Source organism: Castanea sativa, chromosome 10 (genome assembly GCF_040712315.1).
Source record: "Castanea sativa cultivar Marrone di Chiusa Pesio chromosome 10, ASM4071231v1".
NCBI lineage: Eukaryota > Viridiplantae > Streptophyta > Magnoliopsida > Fagales > Fagaceae > Castanea > Castanea sativa.
The window spans coordinates 36,166,800-36,192,138 of record NC_134022.1 but is presented as its reverse complement, the minus strand read 5'-3'; the positions used below and the strand labels follow the sequence as shown (position 1 = coordinate 36,192,138).

Genomic DNA, 25,339 nt, shown 5'->3' with positions numbered 1-25,339 from the left:
AAACAAATTTGATATGATAGGTGGTAATTTGGACAATGTATTATGAAATTTATCTGTGTTCACATTCTCTTTCTGTTTGGACAGTATATTTTACAAGCAGATTTAGTTTATTTGAAGTTTAGTTTTGAGTATTAGAGGTGTTGAAATTTGGTTAAGATATGGTTATACACTTAGAAAAAAAAAATAACTTAAAAAAACCATACACAATCAAATAAGCTAAACAGGTAAAAGGGTTAATGAAAAATCTGATAGCAAACAAAATATATTTCGATAGTTAATTATAGTAGCTTTAAAAAACATAGAAAAGTAAAGTAAAGTTAGGCTTTAAAAAACTGTGTTTAAACAAATAACTAAATAAACTTAATAAGAACTAAAACAAAAACAAACGTACTTGAATAAAATAGATTTGTAACTCCGAAAACTAATGTGGTCTTAAAAAAAAAAAAAAAAAAAAGCTTTCACATCATAATCTCTTCAAAGTCAAGTTAATTGACATTGATAATTGTGTAGCCCACAGCCGGAGTACCTTTTTTTATCTTCAAAGATTTTCACATTTGAAGTGGAATTCATTAGAGTGTGAGATAAGAGTAGCAATAGGTCTAGTTTAGGAAAAAATATACCATGTATTTGATGCATGTATCTCCTCTCTTATGTGTGGGCCTATCTCTATGTGAGGGGATACATGCACTCGATATGCATATAATACCACCTCCTAACTTAGTAAGTTTTCCAATCTAATACCAATCCGACCTTAATGACAATAATAAGATTTGAAAATTTTCAACTTATTAGTCACATGACTTTTTTAATAAATTATGTAACTTGTTTAAATGATACACATAAATAATTTTATAAATTAACATGTAATGAGTTAGAAAAATTCCTCCAAACTAGCTTGGAAGAAAAAGTTATCATAAAAATTAAGAATTTATGATGGATTAGAGCTTGTTTGGGACACCAAGTTTTTGTTTTTTGTTTTCAAATGTAGAATTTTTTTTTCTAAAATTTGTATTTGAAAAACTAATTGTCAAGGACAATTTTACCCATTTTTTGTTTGGCACTTGTTTTCTCATATAGCTTTTTTTTTTTTGTTTCCTTTGCACTATTTTATTTTTTATTTTCCCTCAATGTCTTTAATAAAAAAAAAATCTCAACCACCCCACTTTAGTTGCCAACGTGCATGGCCCCACTTGATTCCATTTTTTAACAAAATGCAACTGAACTCTTTTTTTTGTTTCTTATTCTTTTTTTTTTTTTTTTGGCATCCTAAAAATACCCCAAAATGGCAAAATGTATTCAGTTTTTTGTTCAGTATTGTAGAATTTGGATTTAGTTTTTAGAAAACTAAAAACAATGCCTAATATGTTTTCTACTGGTGCGCCCATATTTTTTAGAAACTAAAAACAAAAAACACCCTGAATACAGTGGAACCAAACAACCTTTAAGTTTTTTAAATATAAATAAGATGACTTTAGAATAAAATTTCAAAATTTCTATATATATAATAATAGGTAAAGCATGGAGAAAATCTAATTAAATTTCAAATTGGAATTCAATTAAAGTCTATTTTGCACCATGTGTCTCATCTAATCTAAATTTTAGAATTTTGTGCCAAGTGAGTTAATTTAGTGTAAAAATTAAATTTCAATTAGAGTTTAATTTTGCGCCACATGTCCCATCTAATCTAAATTTTTATACCAAATTAGTTAATTTAGTGTAGAAAACGAGAAGTCAAATATAATAAACCATCAAAAACTTAATCATATAACAAAAAAAAATTCAAATCTATAAGTCATGTGTGTGTGTGTGTGTGTGTATTAATAGGTAAAACTTAGAGAAATTTGAATTAGAATTTGAAATTATAATCCAATTTTGTGCCATGTGTCTACTTAAGTTTTTTAATCTTTGTGTCAAATGAGTTAATGAGTTCCAAAAACTAGTAATCTAATATTAATGAACTATAAAAAAAATTTTAAAAAAAGCAATTACATATACTCAATAAAAATCACCATATGTTTCTCAAAAAATAAATAAAATAAAAATCACCACATAACAAAAATTACCACATGTTCTATTTTATTAAAAATTAGAAGAAGAAAAATTGATCATAAGTAGTATTAAATTTACGTAATAATTTTAATATGTGACTAATTGTGTTTAATCATTTGATTAATTATCTATATTTTATGATAAAAATTGTGTTTAATTTTAAATGTATCTATATGTATGCATGAATGCACGTGTTACATGTTAAAAAAAAATTTATTTGAATAATTATTTATATTGTATAATAAAAATTTTGTTTAATTTTAAATACATTCATCCATTTGCATGGAGTTACATGCTAGTTAATATAATTTGTGCACCACCACCACCACTAAGTTATTGGCCTTTTGTTTCTCAAAAAAAAAAGTTATTGACCTTTTGTTCATTAAAACATGGCATTCGTCTAAATACCAAGGGCACAATAGTCATAAAAATGAGAAGCGTTATCCACCCATAATTTTGGAGTAAAATTATAAATTAATAGTTCCGAGAATATATGAATAAATAACCCATAGTTTTGGAGAAAAATTATAGACTGTTCTGAGAATACAATAATGTCGTAATCCCCAATCTTGTACTCGAACGATAAGAATCTATTTAGATACCGCTTATTTTGCTGAAACTGAAAATTTATTGTTGAAAATATTGTAGATAAAAGTAAAAATTAGTTGAAATTGTACAGTGAGATCCAAAAATAATACCAAAAAATGACTCTCAAATAATGTTAGGATATATGTGACTGGATGTTCAGAACATATGTCAACATGTTATGTATTAGCTAATTTTTTGACAAAATGCATTTTACTTGTAACTGGATAGATCTATGATGTGTTTAATGCTTCAAGAAATAAGATTTCAAGTTCAAGTGTTAAAACCATGCAAGTCTATCCAAGAAACAAATGAAGAAGTGTTGTTCATTAAAACTGGACAGCTAGCATCTATCGAGGTTTAAAAGAGTTGTTTTAGCCCGAGGCTCAAGAGCTAGGGTATCTGTCGATTTTTTTGAAATTTATATTTTCAGTTCTAATTTTCATTCAATCCGTGATTATGTGTTTGGATTTTCTTTTCTCACAACCCTAAACATATATAATGATTATTTTTAGGGCCGTATCAGGTGGCACAACAAAGAGTACAATTGCACAAGAGCATAATTCCTCAAGTATGACTGGAAACTTAGGTTGCCCTAATTCTTGAGAAGCTGTTGTGTTTGTACACTATAGGGTTTTGTGACCGAGCAACTTCGTGATCTTCATGTGTTGAATAACAGAAAAACTTTGCAGCCAACATTCTTCTTAAGTTGGTGATCAAGTCGCGTACTAGGATCTGCACATCTATTGGTTAGTCACGTACTGGGAGCCATGCAGTACAAATGAGAGATTGTCACTACAAAACAAATTCAATTGGGTATTGGGGGTAATGATTCAACTGTAGGTTAGTATAAGGTACTGAAATTCCTTTATTTATAACCGCTTGTTTTGATAATAGTGGGTTCTCGGGAGTAGTGACCTTAAAATCACCCATTGGGGTTTTTACCGTGTAAGTTTTTTCCATTCGTAAACAAATCACCATGTCATTTAATTTTCGCTGTATATTTAATTATTTAGTGATTTATTTGTACTTCCACGCTTGTTGCATATAATTGAACTTAATTAATTCACTTAACTAATTAATTGATTAATTTATCATAAGAAATCAATACATTCTTAACTTATTAAATAATAAACTAAATAATAAAATAATTTTCATTTTGCATCATTATCCAAACAAAACTAAGTGGAACATAATAGTAGGTGAGAGGGGGAACACAATATTCCTGCATTCTCTCTAAATTAGGATTTTTGGAAAATAGACAGGGGTGACCCCACCTCCACCGGTTTAAAAAGTGGGACCCATCAAAAATTTGAGCGCTATAAATATATAGAGTGCCCACAGAAACAACAACAGTTCATCGCACACTTCATTCATCCTCTTCCTCTCATCATCTCATGCTTGTATGTATGTTTAAAAAAACACCAACCGAAATTCTCGGCTCTCGCTCCGTTCCCTCCAACCAAAAAATAATAAAAATCAGGGATTTCGATTTTCCATCCAATCACAACTCTATTTTCCCCCCCTAACTCACTCACTTTCCCGGAAAATAATATAAAAACCGAGAATTGCCGGGAAAGTTTGAGAGACAGAGAGAGGAAGAAACTTATTTTCTTTTCTTTTTTTCGATGTTATGGAGGTTTGAAGGGAATGATCGAAACTTTCTCTCTCGCTAGCTCAGAAAGAGAGAGAAAGTGAGGGAAAATCGTTAAACCAATGGTGTTTGTTTCGCTGTTTCTCCTGGAACAGTGAAAAGAACCAGAGCTTTTTGTTTCTCTTCGAATCTCTATAAAAGAAAAAAAAAAAATTTATTTTTACGATATCAATTGGCTGGTTTCTGTGAATCGAAAAAAAAAATGGAGGAAGAAGATGAATACTTGGAGGAGTTTGTAATGGAACCTTTTGTTGGTGGTGAAGAAATGGATCTCAATTACGAGTTCGATGCGCCTCAGTTCCACGACTTCACTCTGCCTGAGACTGATTTGGAGGCCTTCGAAGCCGGCCGCTGGTTCGATTCCGCAAAAACTTACCCCCCTTCACGTAAGCATTTCGGTCCTTTCAGTATTTAAATCACATAGTTTCTTATATACTACTGCTGACATGATTTATTGTGATTAAAATAATGTTGCTTTAATGTTTTATGTTTGTCACTGACATCACTTTTATTATGTAGTAATCACAATTAATCATGACGTCGAGTGTATATAGTAGACTTATTGTATGTAAATTTGTAATTTTAAATTTAATATCTTTGAGTATGAAGTGTGGAAGTTGTGAAAAAATGAATGGGAGTGTTTAGTACCGTTCTGGTGACACTGACAATTCATCATCTACCTCAATGGGCATCATTAATTTTATTTCACATTTGCCACTTTTTTTTGTTTTGGTGGTTACAGAGTTATGATCAATCATAGTATCATGCCATGTCATGTGGTTTAGCCTACTTTGAAGTTTTTAATTTTTAATTTTTTTTTTTTGGATCAATTTCTAGCTTTCATGATAAAGTTGAACTGGGAAAAAGGAGGTCTTGTGGAAATTATAACTTCCTCTGATAAATTGAGAAATGATGAACGCATGAATTATATTGGGAATGATTCTGATAGTTGCACAACTCCCAAAGTTTCTGCAACAGATGATAATAACAAAGGTATCAATTTACTCAATTCTTTAACTTCGTCTTTTTCCTGTGATTATCATTATGAATAAAATCAATGTGGTTATTAGTCTCAATTTTTAATCATTGTCTATGTTTGAGAAACTTTTGAGCATTTTCATGTTGAACATGGTTATGAAATTCTGGGCTACAATCATATGATAAGTTTAGCAATAAAATTACCATGTCTTGGCATCAAATAGTTATGAGTTTTTGAGATAATGGTTAGTTAGCCCTGGGTTAAATTTAAAACAAAATATTCTAATGACAAGCGCGATAAAGTGATTAATGGAGATTGGTTGTTCTAGGATGTTAAGCTCTTAGCATTTGATTTGGTCTATAAATCTTTTTGTTATCCTTATCATAGGAAGTTAGAAAATAATTTTTTCCCCATTTTTGAACAAGTTATGAAATGATAGTTAACATATAGGCAAATTTTTTTTTGAACAAAGTTTAGCTACAAAATTGGTTATGACCTTAAGTTACAACCTTATTCAATAAAATAAATATTACTGCATATTCTTTACACTCTTAATATACATATCAAATTTTGTGTCAATCGAATATTATTTACTACATGCTTAAATTTTATGCATAATTTTAAACTATAAAAATTTGCAATTTAAACAATTTATTGATGATATAGCTATTAATCTTCAATTTTCGAAAATTTAATCAAATAGTGAATTTGTCAAAATTTGCTTATGATTAAGGTTAGCCTAAGGCTACAATCAATTTTGTAGATAAACTTTATCTTCCCCCTCCCCCCTTCCAACATTCAGAATTTTTATCCCTCATATGGTCCATGCAAGTCTCTTTGTTTTGCTCGTTGGTGGGAGGTAGGAAAACCGAAAACCCGCTAAAGGTTCTTCCTCCCACATTAATAGAAAGGTAGTAGGCCATATGAGGGGTTTCCCTACTTTTTGTCTTGTTTTTTTTTTCTTTGGCTTCTAAAGGGATAAATGAAGAATCAAGTGGTCCAAAAAATGTGTGCTGTAGCTTTCAGTTTTAATTTAAGTAGAAGTGGATCCCTGTTATTTCTGCACTCATGTAATCACATGAAAACAATAGAGGATTGTTTTATCCTATGAGCCAATCTCTTGGTGACTCATACTATTCTAGTGTTCTATTTTTTACCTTTATATATATAAGAGCCCCTGGTTTGAGTAGTTATTGTTGTTGTTGTTGTTTTTTTTTTTTTTTTTTTTCATTTTTAACTTGAGTGCCTTCTAAAAGTAGAATGGATTTTTGGCAATACATTGTAATGACCAACAACTCATATTGCAGTACTGCATAGTCCAATTGTTTTTTTTTTTTTTTTTTGGGTGGGGGTGAACAAAATTTAATTTAATAAGTCACTACAGGAAGCTATAAAATATAAATCGAATGCAATCTAAATCTAATGTGACTCTTAAGTAGCACTTATATATATACAAAATAAAAATAAAAATCTAATGCGACTCTATATAATAAATAATTTTATGTGCTTGCACATCAAATGCAATTTCTGTTTACTGCATCAAAAGATGCTTGTTTCAGTATTTTTGGCCCCATATATGTGTGGATATCTGGTATATGTCAGTTGTGTATCTAGAGTGCCAATTTTGCACTGCATTTTAGGTTCTTTTAACCTTTTTACTGTACCCATTTTTATCAGTCTATAACACATGCAGTTTTCTTATCATCTTAATGGTATTCTCAAAGTCCAAATTATTTAATTACTTGCAGCCTTTGAGAGAAGTAATTCCCTCCCTTTCAAGAATCTTGCTTTGATTAGGCCAAGAGTTTTGTAGCTCAACCGGTTGGCATGTTTTGGTGTTTTAAAACATCTAGGATTCAAATCCCCCCACCCCCATTGTAACTATTGAATTATCAAAAGAAACTTGGTTTGATCAGAAAGTTCTTTTGCTTTTCATAATAGAGGTTTATGTACATGGAACGTATTTTTTCCCCCACCCTTCCGTGGAAGGGGACTTATTTTAGTGGGAGCTTTGTAACACTGGTGTGTATCTGTATATATATATGGTTAAACTTGCATTTGGGCAGTGAAAATCAAGTGCTAATATGTGTGATGCCCTGTTGGTTACTGATGGCAAATACTCAACCATATAATATGCTAGGTTTGAGTTGTATTACAAGGATTCCTTTATTCCCTTAATCCAAATTTAAGTCCCAAACACTTATATTTACCAATATAGTGTTGCTTGGTTGCAAGAGGTCTAATGGGAAAGTCATCAGCATCTTACCAATAGGAAGTTGAACTTGCACCACAAGCAATGGCAAAGGTGCTTTCATATTATTTAGCTTGTGCATGAATTTATTTGTGTTGCTATAGAATTCACTCTTTTAAGTTTCTGTTGACAAATTATTACAGCAGCACTCATTCACCAATATGATTGCATGTCCTCCACAGATTCACTTAGCAGTGCTCAGATGGCCCAAGCTAGTCCAAAGTCTAAAACAAAGTCCCCTGTCAAGTCAACTTTTTCAAGGAGTTCAACTTTGATGAAACCAACAGCAAGTCATTTGGCCAAGCAGAACAAACCTAGGTTTCAGAAGAAGTTAGAGAATGTTGATGAAAAGGGTTCAGGGAGCTTTCCTGTGATTGACAACCAAGCTACAAAAAGGCAGAAGTTGGAGGCTGGTTACTTACAGAAGGTACACTAGAATTTGTTAATTCGGTACTTTGATGCCTATGATCTGTTTATAACTGTCACTATAGTCATGAGTTCTGGAGCATTTGTATGTGTAAACTACATCTTCAAACTGAAGGTTTTACAATTATGTTAGATGTCTCCTTTTCAGGCCAGAAACAGAATTCAATTTTAATTATCTTAAAGATTGACATAAGTAAAACATCGTCTTAGTAATACACAGATGCTTCAATCTGGATTGAACTTGAGAGATTTGTACATCATTCACTTCTCTGAAGGTCATTTTCATTTGCAAAAATGTAATGATCTGTTTCAAATGTATGTTGACTCTATAATTTTCCATGGTAAGTTGTAGCAAAGGAAATACTAAGATTTGTAGGAATAGTTCTGGATCTACAAAACACTGCCTGCAACATGAATATGTAGGGACTGGTGAGACTATATTGTAGATGTCACAATGCTTCTGTTAACTCTTTAATTTTTCCCCCTTTTCTCACATCATTTATTAGTTACACAACATGTGATGCATAGCATCTTGTGTAAATGCATGGTTCTGATTGTACCTCTTAGTTTTTGGATTTTCGAAGTTTAAGCTTGCTAAACTAGTAAGATATCTTTAGAATTTGGTTGTGTACAATATTCAGTATTTATTTTCCTGGTAGAATAAAGTATTCAATTGTTAACACTAATCTCTCATATGATAATCTTAAGAGCATTCCTTAATTTTGCAAAGCAGGTTGCTCACCTGAAGCATCAAGCTCTTTTGCTTCACAAGGTACCTAAAAAGGTATGCTACATATGTCAGGGAGCACATGCCCATGCTTAAATTATTATTACCCTTTCACTAAACATGTCTTGTTTAACACATTTTAATCATTCATAGACATAACATGTTTCTTTAGTAAACACTTTTTTTGTCAATGTTTTATGTATCATTTGTAGATTGGCTAAATTATTTCGAGTTGTTATTGCAGGTTGCAACCATTGATATTAACTATGTGCATACTAGGCTTAAAGTTACTATTCCTAGAGAACCTGATCTGGCAACAGCACGTAGGGCCCAAATACATAGGTATAGTCATTTCTTTTTAGATTGTGATTGTGAATATATACATCTTGAGGTTTAAATACCAAAATATGCATAATGAGTTGATGCCCTGTTGAATGTTCTGAACTGTAGGTCTAAGATCAGCACAGGGTTGGGTGAGCATGCAGAATCAAATACCCATAGCTTCAAAGCGCACCCCTTGAACAGAAAAGTTGGTACTTTTCAGTTTAAAAAGTCGATTCTTATTGAGTTTTGGGGGAATTTTACATTTCTGAAGGAATCTAATATGATATATGTAAGGCACAACACATGATCTTGTTAACACATGACTCTTGGGCTTTGCAGATTCTCGAGGCTCCTTCATTGCCTCCTCCTAAAAAGAAAATATCACCGCTGCAAGAGTTTCAAGTAATTAGCAAACAAATTTATTTGCTGTTGTCTTTTTATAATGGGTGCTTTTTTGAAATATCTTGACAACATTCAATTGCTTTGTAGGTGTTTCACCTGAAGACCTCAGAGAGGACTACGCAACACACATCCAGTAATGTAGGTCATAAAGATGATCATTTCCACAATATGTTCTTATATTCTCCAATATCAGAAGCCAATAATCTCTTCATTGCAGGTGGGGAGCATAGATAATTTTAAATTTATTTCTCAAAATGAAGCCATGGACGGTAAAAGGTAAAAATGTCTAAAATTTTAGCATCTTTTTGTTCAAAGTTGAAGATTTTGCATTCATATCCTCTCTAGTGTGAAGTGTTTGTAATAGCACTTAAAAGTCATAGTTTGTTGCTGTTCCTTGTGACTTTATCCTCATTTCTGAGCTTTTTAATTTCTTTTTAGTCCTAATATTTTCTCAAAGAATCTGAAGTTCATTTTTCTTATGCAATGAACATTCACGTAGAATATCTGATTTTTGAGCTCAATTATTTTTCCTCTTCCTTTATGATGTTCTTCATACATGCAATCATTTCATACTCATTTATACAATATCTTCCAATCAGATGCTTATGCTTTCATGCTTAATTTTCAATCATAGGCTAAATGCTTTAAACCAGGCGAAATGCAAAACAATCAACAAATCTAAACCTCCCCCTATTACTAATAAGGTAATTTCATTAATAACATTTGGAAGCCTTTTATTGAGATTTTTATTGTTAGTGATAACCGTTTGTGAGCCATGTTGCACCCAATACAGATACTTTCAAGAAAAGAGAAACTTGGTGTCTTTCAAAATTCCAAACAAGAAACCACAGTCCCAAGGGTAAAATACAAAATCCTTTATGCACAGCTCTTTATATTAACGGTTTAGTACTTCTGAAGTTATTCCTTCTTTTAACATTTGGCTTATGCTTCCTATTAGGAACTCAATTTTTCAACCGATAAGAGATTTCCAGTCGAGCCACCGATAGAATTATTAAGCAAGGTATGGATAAATTGGGGTATTTTGTGATTTATTCTTAGTCTCCTTTTAGAGTGGATTTATGCTTATTGTATTGTCAAGTAATTTTTGCAAAGATCTGTATCCTGTTTTCAATTATGCAATTTATAAATTCCTTATGTGTCATATTGATATGCCTACTAATATGCTGTCATAATTGCCAGCTCTCCCTAGCATCTGATGCCCAGCTCAATGGGAAATCTCCATCAAGAAGTCCTCTGCCAACTAAGGTTAGTTTCTTCATCCTTTGCTTGTTGGAAGACAGAAATTGCGGAGTTTATTATGTGTTCTTACTAATACATGAGTGCTTTCATTGCTCTAATTAAGGATTCAAAAGAGAACACACCAAGAACTTTTAAAGCACGCAAGGTATGTTTGTGTGGCTACTTACGCTATTAGCTAGCATTTTGTAGTTTCTATTAATCCAAAATTATAGGGAAACCTAGTATTTATGACTAGAAATAATTATATTAAAGTTTCATTGTCTATTTTAATGCTCTCATGGTTTCATTACATCCAAGTTGTAGGTGATAAATTTGTTCGAAGAAAAATTGCAGAGTTTGGGTGGGAAGCAGTATCAATGTGGGAGTTACAGGATGATTCCTGAAGTTGGACCACAATTGTACATTAACAGGTAGCACTTGGTTCTAAATTAGTTTGAATTGAAGTATACCTTGTTATTTGTTCAGTCTTATTGTATGGAACATTAGATACTTTTCAAAAATCATGCAGCTTGTGTTTGTTTTTGAGTTTAATTAATTTATATAAGTAATAATATATTTTATACAAGAAACCAGGGAAATCAGATTACGTTCATCGTAAGAATAGATGTCACATTATATTTACAAAGTTAATACTGCAAGTGACATTCTATGATATCCACCTTAACACTGCAAGTGACATTGTATGTTCCCTTCCCTTCTTTGTCCTTATCAAATGAGGAGTTTTTTTTTGCTCTTTATAGATTTTTTTTTTTTTTTTGGTTGGAGGAAAAGAAATTTGGAAAAGGAAAAAACAGATTTTCAGTCATGCTATAGATGTTGTGAAAAATAAGATTGGTTATTAGAAATTATTTAGTCACATTTTTTAAAAATGCATTTGTTATGTTTCCTATTTTTGTACTGCTATGAATCATGTCTCTTGTGATTTATGTCCAATTGAATTCTTATGCAGAAAGTCTAGGGTTATAACAAGATTTTCACAAGATTTTCACAACACCCTTATTTTGAGTTGTGGTGATCTTGTTTTATTTTTTTTTTTTAAATATGTTGGGTTGACAACTCAAATTCTTATGTAATTTTATTATGCCCGTTAAAGAACTGGTTGGTATTACTTATGAGTTATACCTTCATATCACAGGAGCACAGACATATGCTGAGAACAAGAGCATGAAGATGCCCTTCCATTTTTTATGTCAATGCTTTACCCGTGCATTGCATAACAATGTGGACCTTGTACTCCCATCAAATTCCAGGAAAGATGCCCTTACCAGCCAAATATTTCAGGGTCTATAGTGTTTTTTTGAGAAATAATTACAACATGCTGCTAACTCCACAACTCAAACTCTTTTTCCCTTAGACCCCAAAGCACTTTGTACATGAAGAGATATCAATTCAACTAAAAGTCCTTTGACAGGGTTTATAGTTGATAGCAGCTTTTTGTGCTTTCTCAATTGTACTATGGTTGATAACAAGTTTTTTGTGCGTTATCAGTTGTAGCTTTCTCAATAAAATTAGCAGAGACCAGCAGTGTACAGCGTTCTAGTATCTTTCCTTAATCTACATCAAGAGCTTCATATTTTTCCTCTCGGAATTTTTTTTTCTTCTAATATCTCGAAAATTTCTCTTCATATGATAGGTTTGAGTGTCGAATATGTACACATTTTGGAAATCGATGTAGAGTTGTGTAAAATATATAATTTTACAATAGTACGTTGCTGTGTACCATGGAACCAACTTCCACAGGTACTAGACCACCAATTATCCGCATTCCTACAAATGGGCCCCATCGAAAGTTAGAAACCCATAGGCTTCGTACTGCTATGGTTTCCACATGTAGTAATATATACAAGCCCTGACCCTTTTTATTTCGACCTTTTTTTTAGCAATGCTCACCAGCCAGTTAAGCATCAATAATAGAAGAGAGGTAAAATACTCGTGAACCTGTCTCAGAGAAGCAGAATCTTACAGGTTCAGCAATATCATGTGAAACAATTGAATGACATTTAAAAGGGTTGTAAGTGCATACTGCTTGGTTGGACCAGCTTACATTAATTACACTAGCACATAGACTAGCTGGCACCCGGTACTTAAACAAAATAAGTGTACCTACACATAGTCAGGGCCTGAATGTACAAAAAGGCTGTTCAAAACTTAGTCTGATCTGACGTATATAGAACTTAATACAGTAAAATAGTTAGCAAAATGTTGTGGAACCTAGTCAGATGGGCTCATAAGAATCTAGTTGGAAGAGAACTAAGCGCATCAAAATCAAAACTTGGGATTTCCCCCTGTTCCATCCTTCTTCTTGTTTGTTCTTTCTGTTTCTGTTATAATGGATGCCAAAAAGACTGAAATGTACACTTCCTTCAAAGGGTGTTCTTAGATATAGCTTCACCAAACTGAACAAGCCACTGAGCATCAGATGAATTGTTGTGCTGAACTTGCTGCTGCTGTATTTTTGATTGTTGCTGTCCTTTGTCAATCACAAATTGAGCATAGTCAATGGTCTTCGGTGGATCAAGACAGGCTTTTCTGGGAGGTGCCGGAAGCAGGGAGACCAACACCCTTGCAACCTCATGCATGGTTGGCCTCTCAGATGGGTTCCGCTTCGTGCACAGGAGAGCAAGTTGGAAGGTCTTCCTGACATGGGATAAATCCATGCATGTTACAGAAACCTCAGGGTCAACAGCCTCCATTACTGTGTTATTATCTGCCTTTGACAATATCTGAGAATATAACATAATCAAGTTAAAAAGAAAGGTGAAAATTTTAGATTAACATCAACTATGTCAATCTAAATTAATGTTTAAGATGCGTTAAGATTCAACGCCTCTAACACAAGTTGGAAAAATGTATTTCATCCATAGACCAAAGTAAAACAACTCGAGCATAAACTTTGAGAACAGAAAACAGACCAGTTGATGCAAGTTTGACTCATTGTCCACTGCCTTCTTCCCAGTCAGCAGCTCCAAAAGAACAACACCAAAGCTATAAACATCGGATTTCTCATTGAGCCGGGAAGTTCGGGCATACTCTGGGTCAATGTAGCCTATAGTTCCAAGAACATAAGTGGATGCATGAGTTTTGGAGGTAGAGATGCATTTGGCAATCCCAAAATCAGAGAGACGAGGCTCAAAATTCTCATCCAGCAGGATATTTGAGGACTTAACATCCCTGTGTATAATACGGGGGTTGCAGTCATGATGAAGATAGGAAAGTCCCTGAGCAGCCCCAACTGCTATTCTCAATCGTGTCTCCCAATCAAGTTTTACCTTCTTTGATGATCCTGTCATGTACGTCAGCTCAAAACAATCAGGCACTGCCAGTTCCAATTAATAACACTAGTAAATAGGTAAATTTCAACTGTGTCAAGAGTTACTTCCCTAAATGCGATGTAGAAGACCAAAATCTCAAAACAGTTAACAGTATTCAATCTCAAAGTTGATCACCCAAACAAAAAATCTGACCATTTGGTTGTTTATTAAATTAGCTACCACCATAAGTTCTATTTTATATACATAATTCTACACCCAACCAAAGCACCAACTATAACTTACTATGTTCCACAAATTAAACGAACACGACAGCATTCCTTTGCACCATAACTTTTGATATTAACATAACGAAACAAACAACAGTTCAGGCAAGCAACTAACCATGAAGCATATCCCACAGAGAACCGTTCTCCATGTAGTCATAGAAGAGGAGGTTCCCAAAGGGAGACAGTGCATAACCATGCAAGCTGACCACATTCCTGTGTCTGATGCTACCAATGGTTTCAAGCTCAGTCTCAAATTCTCGTAAGTTGTTAGGATACTGGTTGTAAAGTCGCTTAATTGCAATGGGTCGGGAATTCTTCAAAGCACACTTGTATACTGTGCTAGAAGCACCATAGCCTATCATATACTTCTCACTTAAATTCTCAGTAATTCTCATTATATCATCAAAGGTGTGAATAGCCATATCCATGCGAAGAATTACCATTTTAGGGGTACCTGGCAAGGAAAGAAACACATTAGGATACAGAGTTAAAGACTGGCAATAAAACCCACTCCTTTATAACTCAACTAGTTTACAGATAATATATTACCTTGCCCAGTTCCAATAGATCCCTTTGTCAAAAGCTTTGGTTGGTTGGATTTGTAGATAGCAACTATTACCATAGACAATAATGCGATGAGGCCCAGAGTCAGACAAATAACAGCAGCTCTGGAGAAAAGTGCTGGGGTAGAGAAAAATATATTGCAATATTAGGATAAAATTCCAACAGCCAATCCCAAGACATGAACGAAAGTCTGTGATCATTACGTATATATTGGTAGCAGAATCTGAAAGATACGTAACAAAATCACACCAATAGAAATGAGCAAGTACCTCTAGATTTTGGCATGTAAGGTCCGCATATTGATCCCAACCAGTTGCCACACAATAAAGGATTTCCAATGAAGCTGATATAAACATACACAAGTCAATACGAGAGCCTACTCAAATGTAGACTAGACAACTATTATTTCCCATACCTGTCTGCTGAAAACCGTGAGAAGTTCCTCATAGGAGGTACAACGCCTGATAAGTTGTTGTAAGAGACATTCCTAAAATATTTGGGAATTGAGCATTAGAGCAAACCTCATAAGTTACATGAAAAAACATGTTTAGTAACAGGAAATTCGACTTACAAAGTGGCTAGACTGAAACAATTTGTTAGTTGATCAGGAATTTCACCACACAAGTTGTTGTTGTTCAGAATCCTACCATAAGATATTATCAAAAGGGAAATGACATCAAAATGAAATCCAGATATATGCTAGGTAAAAAACCTCATCAAATTAGGAAGGGGCAGCAAACAGGATGATACATACAGAGTGACAATATTTTGCAACTGCCCAAACTCAGGAGGAATGCTACCAGAGAGGTTATTGAATGACATATCACTACAAAATTAAAAGTAAATATAAGTACCAAAGGAAAGAGTATCAAATGTGATGGCTTAAGAATACTCGGACAAATACACCCATGTCTGATTAACTCACATAATTTGTATACTTCTGAGGTTCAGAAATTCTGCTGGTATAGGCCCATCAAGACAATTGCCACTTAAATTCCTGACCATATATTTTCATCACCAATATTATGTGCCATGATATAATAGTCAACCAATGACTCCAGAAAGAAAACACAAAAGCAGAAATATAAAGAGGGCCCGGGGGGGGGGGGGGGGGGGGGAAAAAAATTATGGACGTACAGGGTGAGAAGATGCTCGAGATCACCAACAGAAGCTGGAATTGGACCAGAGAAATTATTTCCTGATAGATCCCTGCCAACATGGAAATTTGAGAAGCCTCAGCTTAGATGGACTCCAACTGACATAACAAATTTCATTATGACACTTACAGTGTATCGAGATTAATAATATGCCCCAGCTCAACAGGAACCCAGCCTTTGAAATTGTTTGCTGATATATTTCTGCAGGTCCAGAAAATTTTTCTTAGATCAGTCTACAGGAAACATGTTCAACTTAATCATAACTTAATAATTAGATTTCAATGAGTCATCACTTACAGATAGGTCAAACTCTCTAGATTGTGGAAACCCAATGGGATCGATCCATTTAAGCGATTACCATGTACATTTCTTCAGGGAGAAGATACAAAACCATACGCATTCAAAGTTAATGTGCATAGAGTAGGAGAAAAATAAAAGAGAAGAAGAAGAAATTGACGACAAAAGTCATTACAAGAAATTAGATGTCATACAATTGATTCAATGCTGTGCAAGAGCTGATGTTGGAAGGAATAGGGCCTTCTAACTCATTGTTGGCAAGATTCCTGAGGCATTGTAAAACGAGCCAATTAACAACAGAAAACAGTTGTAAATGACCAAAGAATAGACGATAGTAACAAATACGCACAATTCAAATAACTGTCCCAGCTTTCCTAGTTCAGCCGGAATCTGCCCAACTAGTTTGTTATCATTCAATTGCCTGCAAATATTCCTGATTCAGTACACAAAAAAATATAACACAATGATCTTAAAGATTAGTGTGGTGGGATATATCTCACAAGTAGCTGAGCTTTGACATGTTGCCAAGCTCTGGAGGAATTGGCCCGGTAAGCTTGTTGCCATGGAGATATCTGGTGAAACAGGTGTCAAATGAATAAAATCCCTTGGTAAATTAGTTTCCATTTCAGGCAACAGGAACTCACAGTTTTCCAGTGTATGACAAGTTGCCTAGTATTGGTGGTATGGGCCCAACAAGCTGATTCTCGCTCAAATCCCTACACAGAGTGGATATAAAATATACAACTCCTTAAAATTTGGGAAAAAGATACCCGTAACAGCCACATAAAGCACTTCAATAAGAATGCCATGGCAAAAACAAATCCGGAAGAAAAAAATTATTTAAATTGTAAAGCAATAACATGCATACGTACAGGACAGCCAGGGCCTGCATTAAACCAATCACCTCTGGAATCCTCCCCGTAAGCCTATTTCCCTGCAGGGATCTAAAACACAAGACAAGATTGCTGAAAAGTGCCCCAATGGTTTTGAGTCCAAAATGAGCAACAGAATGTGATAAAAATAAATAAACTTTCATCGCCAAAATTGCAGTTCCTTATGCGATTGAAATTGATAAAATTCTAGTCTGGCAGGAAACTTACAACGTTGCCACTTGTAGGAAACCAATATTGAACGGAATCTCACCGGTGATTTGATTGTAGGAAATGTCCCTGAAATTACCAACACAAACTAAATATTTATGAAAACCTACACTGCATATAAAGGAAATGAAAAATTACACAAGTAAAGAGACAAACAGGATTTCAAAGCTTGTACAGTTCCCAATGCTGTCTGGGATTGTGCCAGTCAGATTATTGCCTCTAACATCACTGGAAATGAAATAAGAAAATTTCAAGTTCATGATCGAGGATGTCAAACAGAAGGAAAAAGATCCAAAGTGAACACAAGACAGAACTTGAGTACTCACAAATACCACAGGCCAGTTAATTGACACATATCAGGTGAGAGTGTTCCGGTCAATGCATTGCCACGTAACCCACTACAAACACAGTTTGAAGAAAATGATTGAAAAGTTCTAGATTTCTACTGTCTCAATACATACTCTTCAAACAATACAGAGACAAAACATCAATGAATACAATCCCCTTTTCAGCAAAGCAAAATGTAGATGGTACTTACAGATATTGCAGCACTTCATTCCAATATAGAAGTCTTGGGATGTCCCCCGAAAGCTGATTCCGGGCAAGATCACTACACGTAAAAATACCAAAAGAAAATATAGTTGTTAATACATGATCAATTCGGAGATTAACATCATAGAGAATTAATGCATTCTAACGGCCACTGGGAGCAAATAAACTTGAACACATGATAATCAAGAGAAGCTTACATGGTCTTGAGGTTCGGTATCTGAGTTAATGTTGAGGGAATAGGACCAGTGAGCTGATTGTTCTTCAAATTCCTACATGCAGGGAATTAGCTTAGTTCTTAAACTAAAAACGTGTCTGAAATATAAGACGTGGAAAAGCGTTGTGTAAGTGAAAACTTACAGAAACTCAAGCTGCTTAAGCTTAGATATCGAAAAAGGTATGTCCCCGTACAGCAAATTATCAGACAAATCCCTATATTCAGAGTAAATTTTATTTATTTTTAAATCTATCAAGAGTACAACGCTTTCGAAATTTTAAGTAGCTATATCCCTGACGAGGGGATAAAAACAAAAACCAAAAAGAGAGACAGATATTATACAGATGCTCAAGAGAAACACAGTTTCCAATTTCATCTGGGATTTGACCAGTTAGCTTATTCCCTTGAAAGTCTCTGCAATTTTTACAAGTACATAACACAAATAATAATCATTTATATGAACTGTACAGAAGCATCACAAGCTTTAAAATTATATTAGAAAACAGAAGTACCAAAAAAGTCAAAAACATACACGGATAGAAGATTTCTCAAGTCTCCAATGGCTGGTGAAATCTCTCCACCCAGGTTCAAATTAGACAAATTCCTTCAACAATGTAACAGAAACCTTAGAATTTAAAAAAAAAAAACCCATTTGACACTAGCATTTTAACAATAAGGGGTTAAAAAATGCAACAGTATAACTCATCGGAGTTTTAGTGCCAAACAAAAGAGCGAGGGTATTAGGAAGAGAAGCATACAGAGAAAGCACAGAGAAGCTAGCATTATCGCAAAAGACACCCCGCCAGGAACAGAAATCTTGGTTGTGCAAGTCATCCCAGTCAAGCAAAACATTTGCTACGTTGCGCAGCGAGGCCTTTATCGACATTAAGGCTTTGCCTGCATAAATAACATCCACGCCATTTTTAAATTGGAATGAGACTAGGTGTGCGTGTTCACTTACCAAAATAAATACGCATACAGTGATACTATATGATAATAAGGCTCTGGGACAAGTAAAAGAACAAAACTTTGCATATAAGAATGGAAGTCTCTTTTCGCAATTTTCGTCTTTGGACCCCGTTTGGATGGTCGGAAAATGTGGGAAAGCAAGGACCCAGAACAACAGGGCAAGTGATGGGTCGGCTTTGGTCAATATGAGTTGAAAATGCTCTAAAGAGAAGCACAGATAGAGTGAGATTTCAAAAACTCATTGGTTTTTTTATTGTTGTTTTGTTCCTTCTTGTTTGAAAGCAAGGAATCAGAGAATCAGGGAGCATAAGCCATTAATGGTTTTTTAAGGTTAAAAACAACAACTTGGACTCAATAGTTGGCAGCTTCTTATTATTGTAGCTTCTTTGGGCTACAAAACAAGCTTCAACCATAAAAAAATTTTGGCAAAAAAGAGTAAACAAAACAAACCAAAACAATGCTCGAAGTTCAGACACAAAATAAAGAAAGAAAGAGCTACCTTGGTCATCAAGTGATGAAACAGTAGGACATAGAAACAACAGAAGCGGCATTATCAAACACAAACACAAAGACAGCTCCTTCTTTCTTCTCCACTCCAACAACACCCATTTCTCCATATTGTGTCCAAAGTAACGAGTGAGAGAGGATGAAAAAGAAGAAAAAGTAGGTGTTAAAAAGAGAGAACAAATATTGAAGATGATATATAGTTCAACTTTTGTTTGTACGACACAGAGAGAGAGAGAGAGATAGAGCAGGCGTTTAGCGTGAACTGTAAGGAACACAGTTAATGAGTCTGGCTGGGGAGAGTGTGTGTACTGTATAGAGAGAGAGAGAGAGAGAGAGAGAGAGAGGGGCTAGAGAGAGAAAATGGAGAGATCTAAACGGCGGTGAAGCGACGTTAAATTGAGAAAAAGAAAGAGAGAACGAGACACACACAGCGGCCGTCATTCGTACTCTCCGTTTCCCAATGTTGTTGCATTTTTCGACAGGCTAGTAATGCTGGAATTGTTTACTGTCACTCCCACGCGCAACATGTTTAGGAAAGTAACCGCATGCATTATTCAGAGTCCTTTACTATTCCATTTAAATATATGTATATATAGTATTTGAGTTCAATTTGAAAATAATAATTCATTCAGGTGTATATTAAGCAATATTTGAATGTAAAAAAATTTCAAAATAAAATAATATATTCATTATATTATTTATCTATTAGGGGTTTATTTACATTAAAAATTATTTTAAAATTGTAATTATAAAAATATTGTATAGGAGGGTTTTGGTCTTGATTTAAAAAACCATCTTATTTATTAACCATTTATTTATATAATTTTTTAAAGCATTTATTGTATTATATAATATAATAGAAGAAGTATTAATACATTTTTTGGGTGGAGCCAAGGGGGCAAGTGTCCCCTTTCGACCCCTGGCTCTGCCCTACATGTAATACAACGGTTAAATTTTTAAAATATAAAATAATATTTATCTTATCAAGGATAATTGCAATCTTAGGCTATAAACCAATTTGTAGCTAAATTGTGTGTGTGTGTGTGTGTGTGTGTGTATTAATTTAAGTTTGGAATAATTTTGATTTTGTTCTTAATTAATATAAAAATGTTAGTGACTTAAAATTGTCAAATTTTTATTTTAAAAAATGTAATTCTTACAAGGTATGGAATATAAGAGCATCCACATCGATGGAGGCAAAATTTTAGCTTTTTTGCACCACAAAAAACCACTTTATCTATTTTAACATACTATTTCACAACTCACTCCACATTGATGGTCTTATTTTCACATCAAAGTTAAATATTATTTGTTTATTTATTTATTTTTCTCTCTCTTCATCTCTATCTCTCTATCTTCTCCCTCCCTTCAATCCACAGCCACTCACGACGCCATCAACCACTACAACCATTACAAATTGATCCACCACCACAAACCTAACAACCATCAACAAATCCAATTCATCAACAAAACCCAGCAACCACCAACAAAACTCGTTCATCAACCATCAACAAAATCAAAACTCATTCGTCAAAATAAAAATAGAACCCATCAACAGAGAGAAAAAAGGGCGAGATGGTCTGGCATTTGGGCATGGGAGTTGGCCTGATGTGAAGTGGAGGAAGAAATTTAAAAAAAAAAAAATGAAAGGGAGAAAAGTATTGGTGGGCTTGGGTCGGCGAGATGGGTTGACAAAATGGGTGGGTTAGAGTTCGGCAAGCAAGATGGGGCTGTTGCCGGTTAAGCAGGTGAGGTCGGCAAGGTAGAAAAAGAGAAAAAATATGATGGAAGAGTGGAAAAGTGAAAGTGCGAGGAGAGAGGAGAGATGAGCATTGGGAAGAAAAGAAAAGGAAGATTAAAAAAAATAAGAAAAGAATTGATTTAAATAATCCTACTAGTGTGAACACACAAATATTTTATTTTTTTGTACATTTGAGCTACAATGCACAACCAAAGATAGGTGTGCACTATAGCTGAGAAGCCAAAATTTATGGCTTTAGCTCCATTAATGCAATCCCAATTTTGTAGTTTGTGGTGCTAATAGCAATTTAGTTTTTTAGCACTACCAATACTAATGTTCTAAATAATTAGTATGTGTAAGGACTAGATTTAGTGCTGAAGCCCAACCGAATGAAGGACCTAGACGCAAATAGTCTCACCCAATGAATTTGTTAGAGAGTGGACTTCGGAACTAGGCATTCATGGGGAGATAGCGCTTACCCTAGGCCAAGAAACTCAAGGAGATAAGGAAATAGAAGGCAATCACCATGTTGAGAAGGATAATTCTCCTCGGATATGTCCAAGGAGATTCTGTTCTTAATATATATTCCTATCAGGCGTGTTACAATTTCCTTTCTTTGTTATACAATGTTTTTTTCTGTTGTTTTTCCGATCTCCCCCTTTTTGGGGGACCTTCTACCTTATATAGTATCTTTTGGATGATCCTATCCATCCATTTGTTGATCATGCAGGCCGCCACTCAAGTCTCAGTCCCATCAACCATCTTCCTTGTACCCCTGTGAAATGCGGCAACCAAGGCAGTAGTATTCAAGGGTCTTCTCCACATAAATGTGGTCAAGAGGTTTGGTGGAATGCATTGAATGTGATAGCAGCCTTCAACTCTTCAGTCATGTCAGTGCTAGCCCCATTCCCAAAGCCCTTTCCGCATAGTAAGGCCTTATTTGATGACGTGATCATAAAGTCTAAGGATGTGGACTCTCCACATAGTAGTAGCCCTTCTCGGCCATGCCATGACACATGGCATGACTACTTTACTCAGAATTCTAGTACCCCATAGTATGCATATGGGTTTCTATAAAGCTCGCTTTTTGCTTTAAAATTTATACTATTTGCAAGTTTGGTGGTAAAAAAGCTTACTTTTAAAGTTAAGTAGCTTATTTCTTCACACGACCAAGAGCTATTTTTGGTCTTACGGTTAAGTACTGTTAGTGTTCTTACTCTCTTTATTTTTCACTCACTTTTTATTATTATTATAGGTCTCGCTCAAATTTTCTGCTATAGTATTTTCAACAACAAAAAATCAACTTTTTTTTTATTTAACTTTCAGTTTTATTTTTAGTATTTTCAACAAAACACTAAATAAGCTACTCTCAATTAGAGATTGAGAGAACCCATATTTCTACAAAAAAGGGGATTGAGTTGGAATTCACATATCCACAAACATTTGCCATTGTGTGATTTGCAATCAAATATGAGAAGAATTTGCCAACATTCTTAAAAATCATAAAACTTTACCCAAACAAAACTTCCCCCTTAAAGTTTTCAAATTTTGATATATACTGTGAAGAGATGTCTATTAAGAACCTTTTTTTTAAGAATTGGTGTCTTTTAAGAACCTACTCAACTTAAAATGACATAATTTAATGAATTCAAACATTAAAATTTTATGGGGTAAAATCAAAATACCACAAAGTTTAAGGGTTTAAATTGAAAAAGAATATCTATAAATTGCAATTTGCCCCAAAATTTAGGGTTTAACATGATGTAGTTTTGAATGAAAAAATGTCACTACTTTGAGCTTAGTTAGCTTTTAATGGATACCTCATTAGTCACCAGAGCATTTGCATTCCATTATTCTATCATGTTCTATTTTGCCATCTCAAAAAACTACTTAATCAATTATATCATTCCATTTTACAATATTCTCAACGTCCCAACTTTTATTTTATAATACATTAAAATAATATTTTTACACAATAAAATAATATATCAAAAAACTCAAATAAAACAAAAACCCAAAAATAAAGAAAGAGAAAAAGTCAAATTGAATAAAAACTATTATTTAGTTTTACCATTGTGCTACATTTACAAGTCTATATTTAGTAGCACAATTGCAATTTTTTTTGCAATAGTCTATATTTACAAGTAGGGATGTAGTGGGTTTTTTAAGTTTTTATGCTAAATTAAACCAACGTATGGCATATACCATTCATGGAATAACTTAAATCCACAAATCCAATATTCAAAATCTTTTGACAAATAATCAAAATTATCTCCTTTCTTTTTATTATTATTAATTTTTAATTTAAGAAAGCTGCCTATGGATTTAGTAATTGCATATGAATTGGCACGCGCTTTATTGTATGGCGCGTGTATAGTGTCGTACGAGGAGATATGTGTTATAGACCTTTTTTTTTTTTTTTTTTTGGATGGGGTATGTGCTATAAACTTATTGCGTGGACTTTCTAAAAAAAAAAAAAAAAAACTTATAGCGTGGCAATGACAAAAGGTGGCGTAGGATAAAGACTGTAATTGTAAAACTGTTGGAACGAATTAACGAAACTGGAAAAAGGCTACTTCCACCCCGTTGATGAAAAGGAAAAAGGAAATAAAGATAACATGGGCTATTTAATAGAGGAATTTGAGTGATATTATTTGTATTTTTTGAAATATGTATGAGTAAAAAGGTGTTTAAAAATATGTTTAATATTGTTTAAAAATTAAAAATGTGTGTTTAACATACTCTACTAAATCGGCCTAAGTGTTCTATAAAAGAAGAAAGAGAAAAAAAATAAAGAAAATGTATTTTACACTTTAACCCCTTTAATTTATAAAAAAATAAAGATATAAATGTAATTTTATACAAATAAAAACTTTTCAAAAGAATAAGAATAATTTTAAGAATTTTGATAGAAAATTTAAAAAAAATATTTGTAAGATTTATAAAAATATTTTCTCTTCACATTTTATTTTTCTTCTCTATTCTTTTTTGAACAAACAAAAAACAACGAGTAATTTTTTTTCTTTCTTTCTTTCTCAACCTCTCAAACCAAACATTTTTTTTTTTTTTTTTTTGCTGCTTCCATACACAAATTTTTTTTTTTTGTCTTTTATTATTATTACACTGTATCTTGGTGGGGTAAGTGATAAAACATAATGGATCACATAAAAAAGTGATTCCCGAGTTCCTAAAATGACCACAAGAATCCTTTTTGTGTGCTTCTGTTTTCTGTATTTGCGCAACAGACCATAAAACTAGGACAAGATCTTCTATTACAAGAAAACCTCATTTCAGGATATATTGGTCCACTTCACTTACTGCTCACTACTCACATTTGCTCCTTTTTACAATTCAAGGACCACATTGCCCTGACTCCACTGTTACATCCACACATATATTTGTGATAGAAGTTTATGATATTTCTGAAGCTCTTTGTGGATGTTCAAAATTATAGTCAATTTAAGTTCAAAAAAAAAAAAATTATAGTCAATTTTGATACCTTTAGGTCAAGATAGTTGGAATTCAACTCATTATAACTCACTATAATTGAAGTTCAATGAGCTAGGCACTATCCACTGTGCCAAACGAACCCCACCTTATAAAATAATGGTTGAAAATATGGACCATAAAAATGGGTAAGTAAACTGAGTGGTTCATATTAGCCCCAGAAGAAAAAGACCCTAAAAAAGTGACATAAATCTGGTCAACAGAATGGATCGGTGTCTAGACTCTGGAGCAACAAATTTGACAAAAAAATTTGACACACAGTCTTACATGGAAATGGTAGCGCATTAAATTAGTAAACAAAAAGAAGCAGCACTTTGTAGGAATCAAATAAATATGGATTGCTAATTTGACAGTAATTTAAAGCCAATGGACCTGTCTAGAATTTTAGGATGTGGGTAGTTTTAACAATCAAATAAAACCAATATTTCATCACATATATAGGCCGACCTAATTGATCATAATACACCATAGCTAGCTTTAGCTTGAAAAAAATAAAAAAAGAGTCGTTAGGGTAGAACCAAAAATAATAGAAGCAA

The 25,339-nt window shown here is 33.6% G+C and overlaps 2 protein-coding genes across 2 annotated transcripts; one reads left to right on the top strand and one right to left on the bottom strand.

The window, feature by feature from the left end:
* The first annotated feature begins 4,440 nt into the window (after positions 1–4,440).
* On the top strand, positions 4,441–12,201 carry LOC142613909 (protein TPX2-like). The gene is made up of 16 exons (XM_075786427.1): positions 4,441–4,674; positions 5,126–5,281; positions 7,701–7,945; positions 8,678–8,728; positions 8,916–9,013; positions 9,122–9,200; positions 9,335–9,397; positions 9,485–9,535; positions 9,615–9,673; positions 10,032–10,101; positions 10,191–10,256; positions 10,356–10,418; positions 10,598–10,663; positions 10,761–10,802; positions 10,961–11,067; positions 11,793–12,201. The coding sequence occupies exons 1-16, from the start codon at positions 4,491–4,493 to the stop codon at positions 11,809–11,811; spliced, it is 1,419 nt and encodes a 472-aa protein (XP_075642542.1). The 5' UTR covers positions 4,441–4,490; the 3' UTR covers positions 11,812–12,201.
* A 432-nt stretch (positions 12,202–12,633) lies between these two features.
* Positions 12,634–19,773, bottom strand: LOC142611774 (LRR receptor-like serine/threonine-protein kinase ERL1). The gene is made up of 27 exons (XM_075783906.1): positions 19,548–19,773; positions 18,838–18,976; positions 18,612–18,683; positions 18,422–18,493; positions 18,223–18,294; positions 18,063–18,134; positions 17,852–17,923; positions 17,640–17,711; positions 17,470–17,541; positions 17,314–17,382; positions 17,086–17,157; positions 16,858–16,929; positions 16,714–16,785; positions 16,563–16,634; positions 16,408–16,479; positions 16,214–16,285; positions 16,046–16,117; positions 15,897–15,968; positions 15,685–15,756; positions 15,514–15,585; positions 15,331–15,402; positions 15,175–15,246; positions 15,029–15,102; positions 14,745–14,876; positions 14,311–14,649; positions 13,570–13,940; positions 12,634–13,380 (listed from the first exon to the last, which is right to left on the bottom strand). Exons 1-27 carry the CDS (start codon positions 19,663–19,665, stop codon positions 13,021–13,023), a joined length of 2,970 nt encoding a protein of 989 aa, XP_075640021.1. The 5' UTR covers positions 19,666–19,773; the 3' UTR covers positions 12,634–13,020.
* Positions 19,774–25,339: the final 5,566 nt, after the last annotated feature.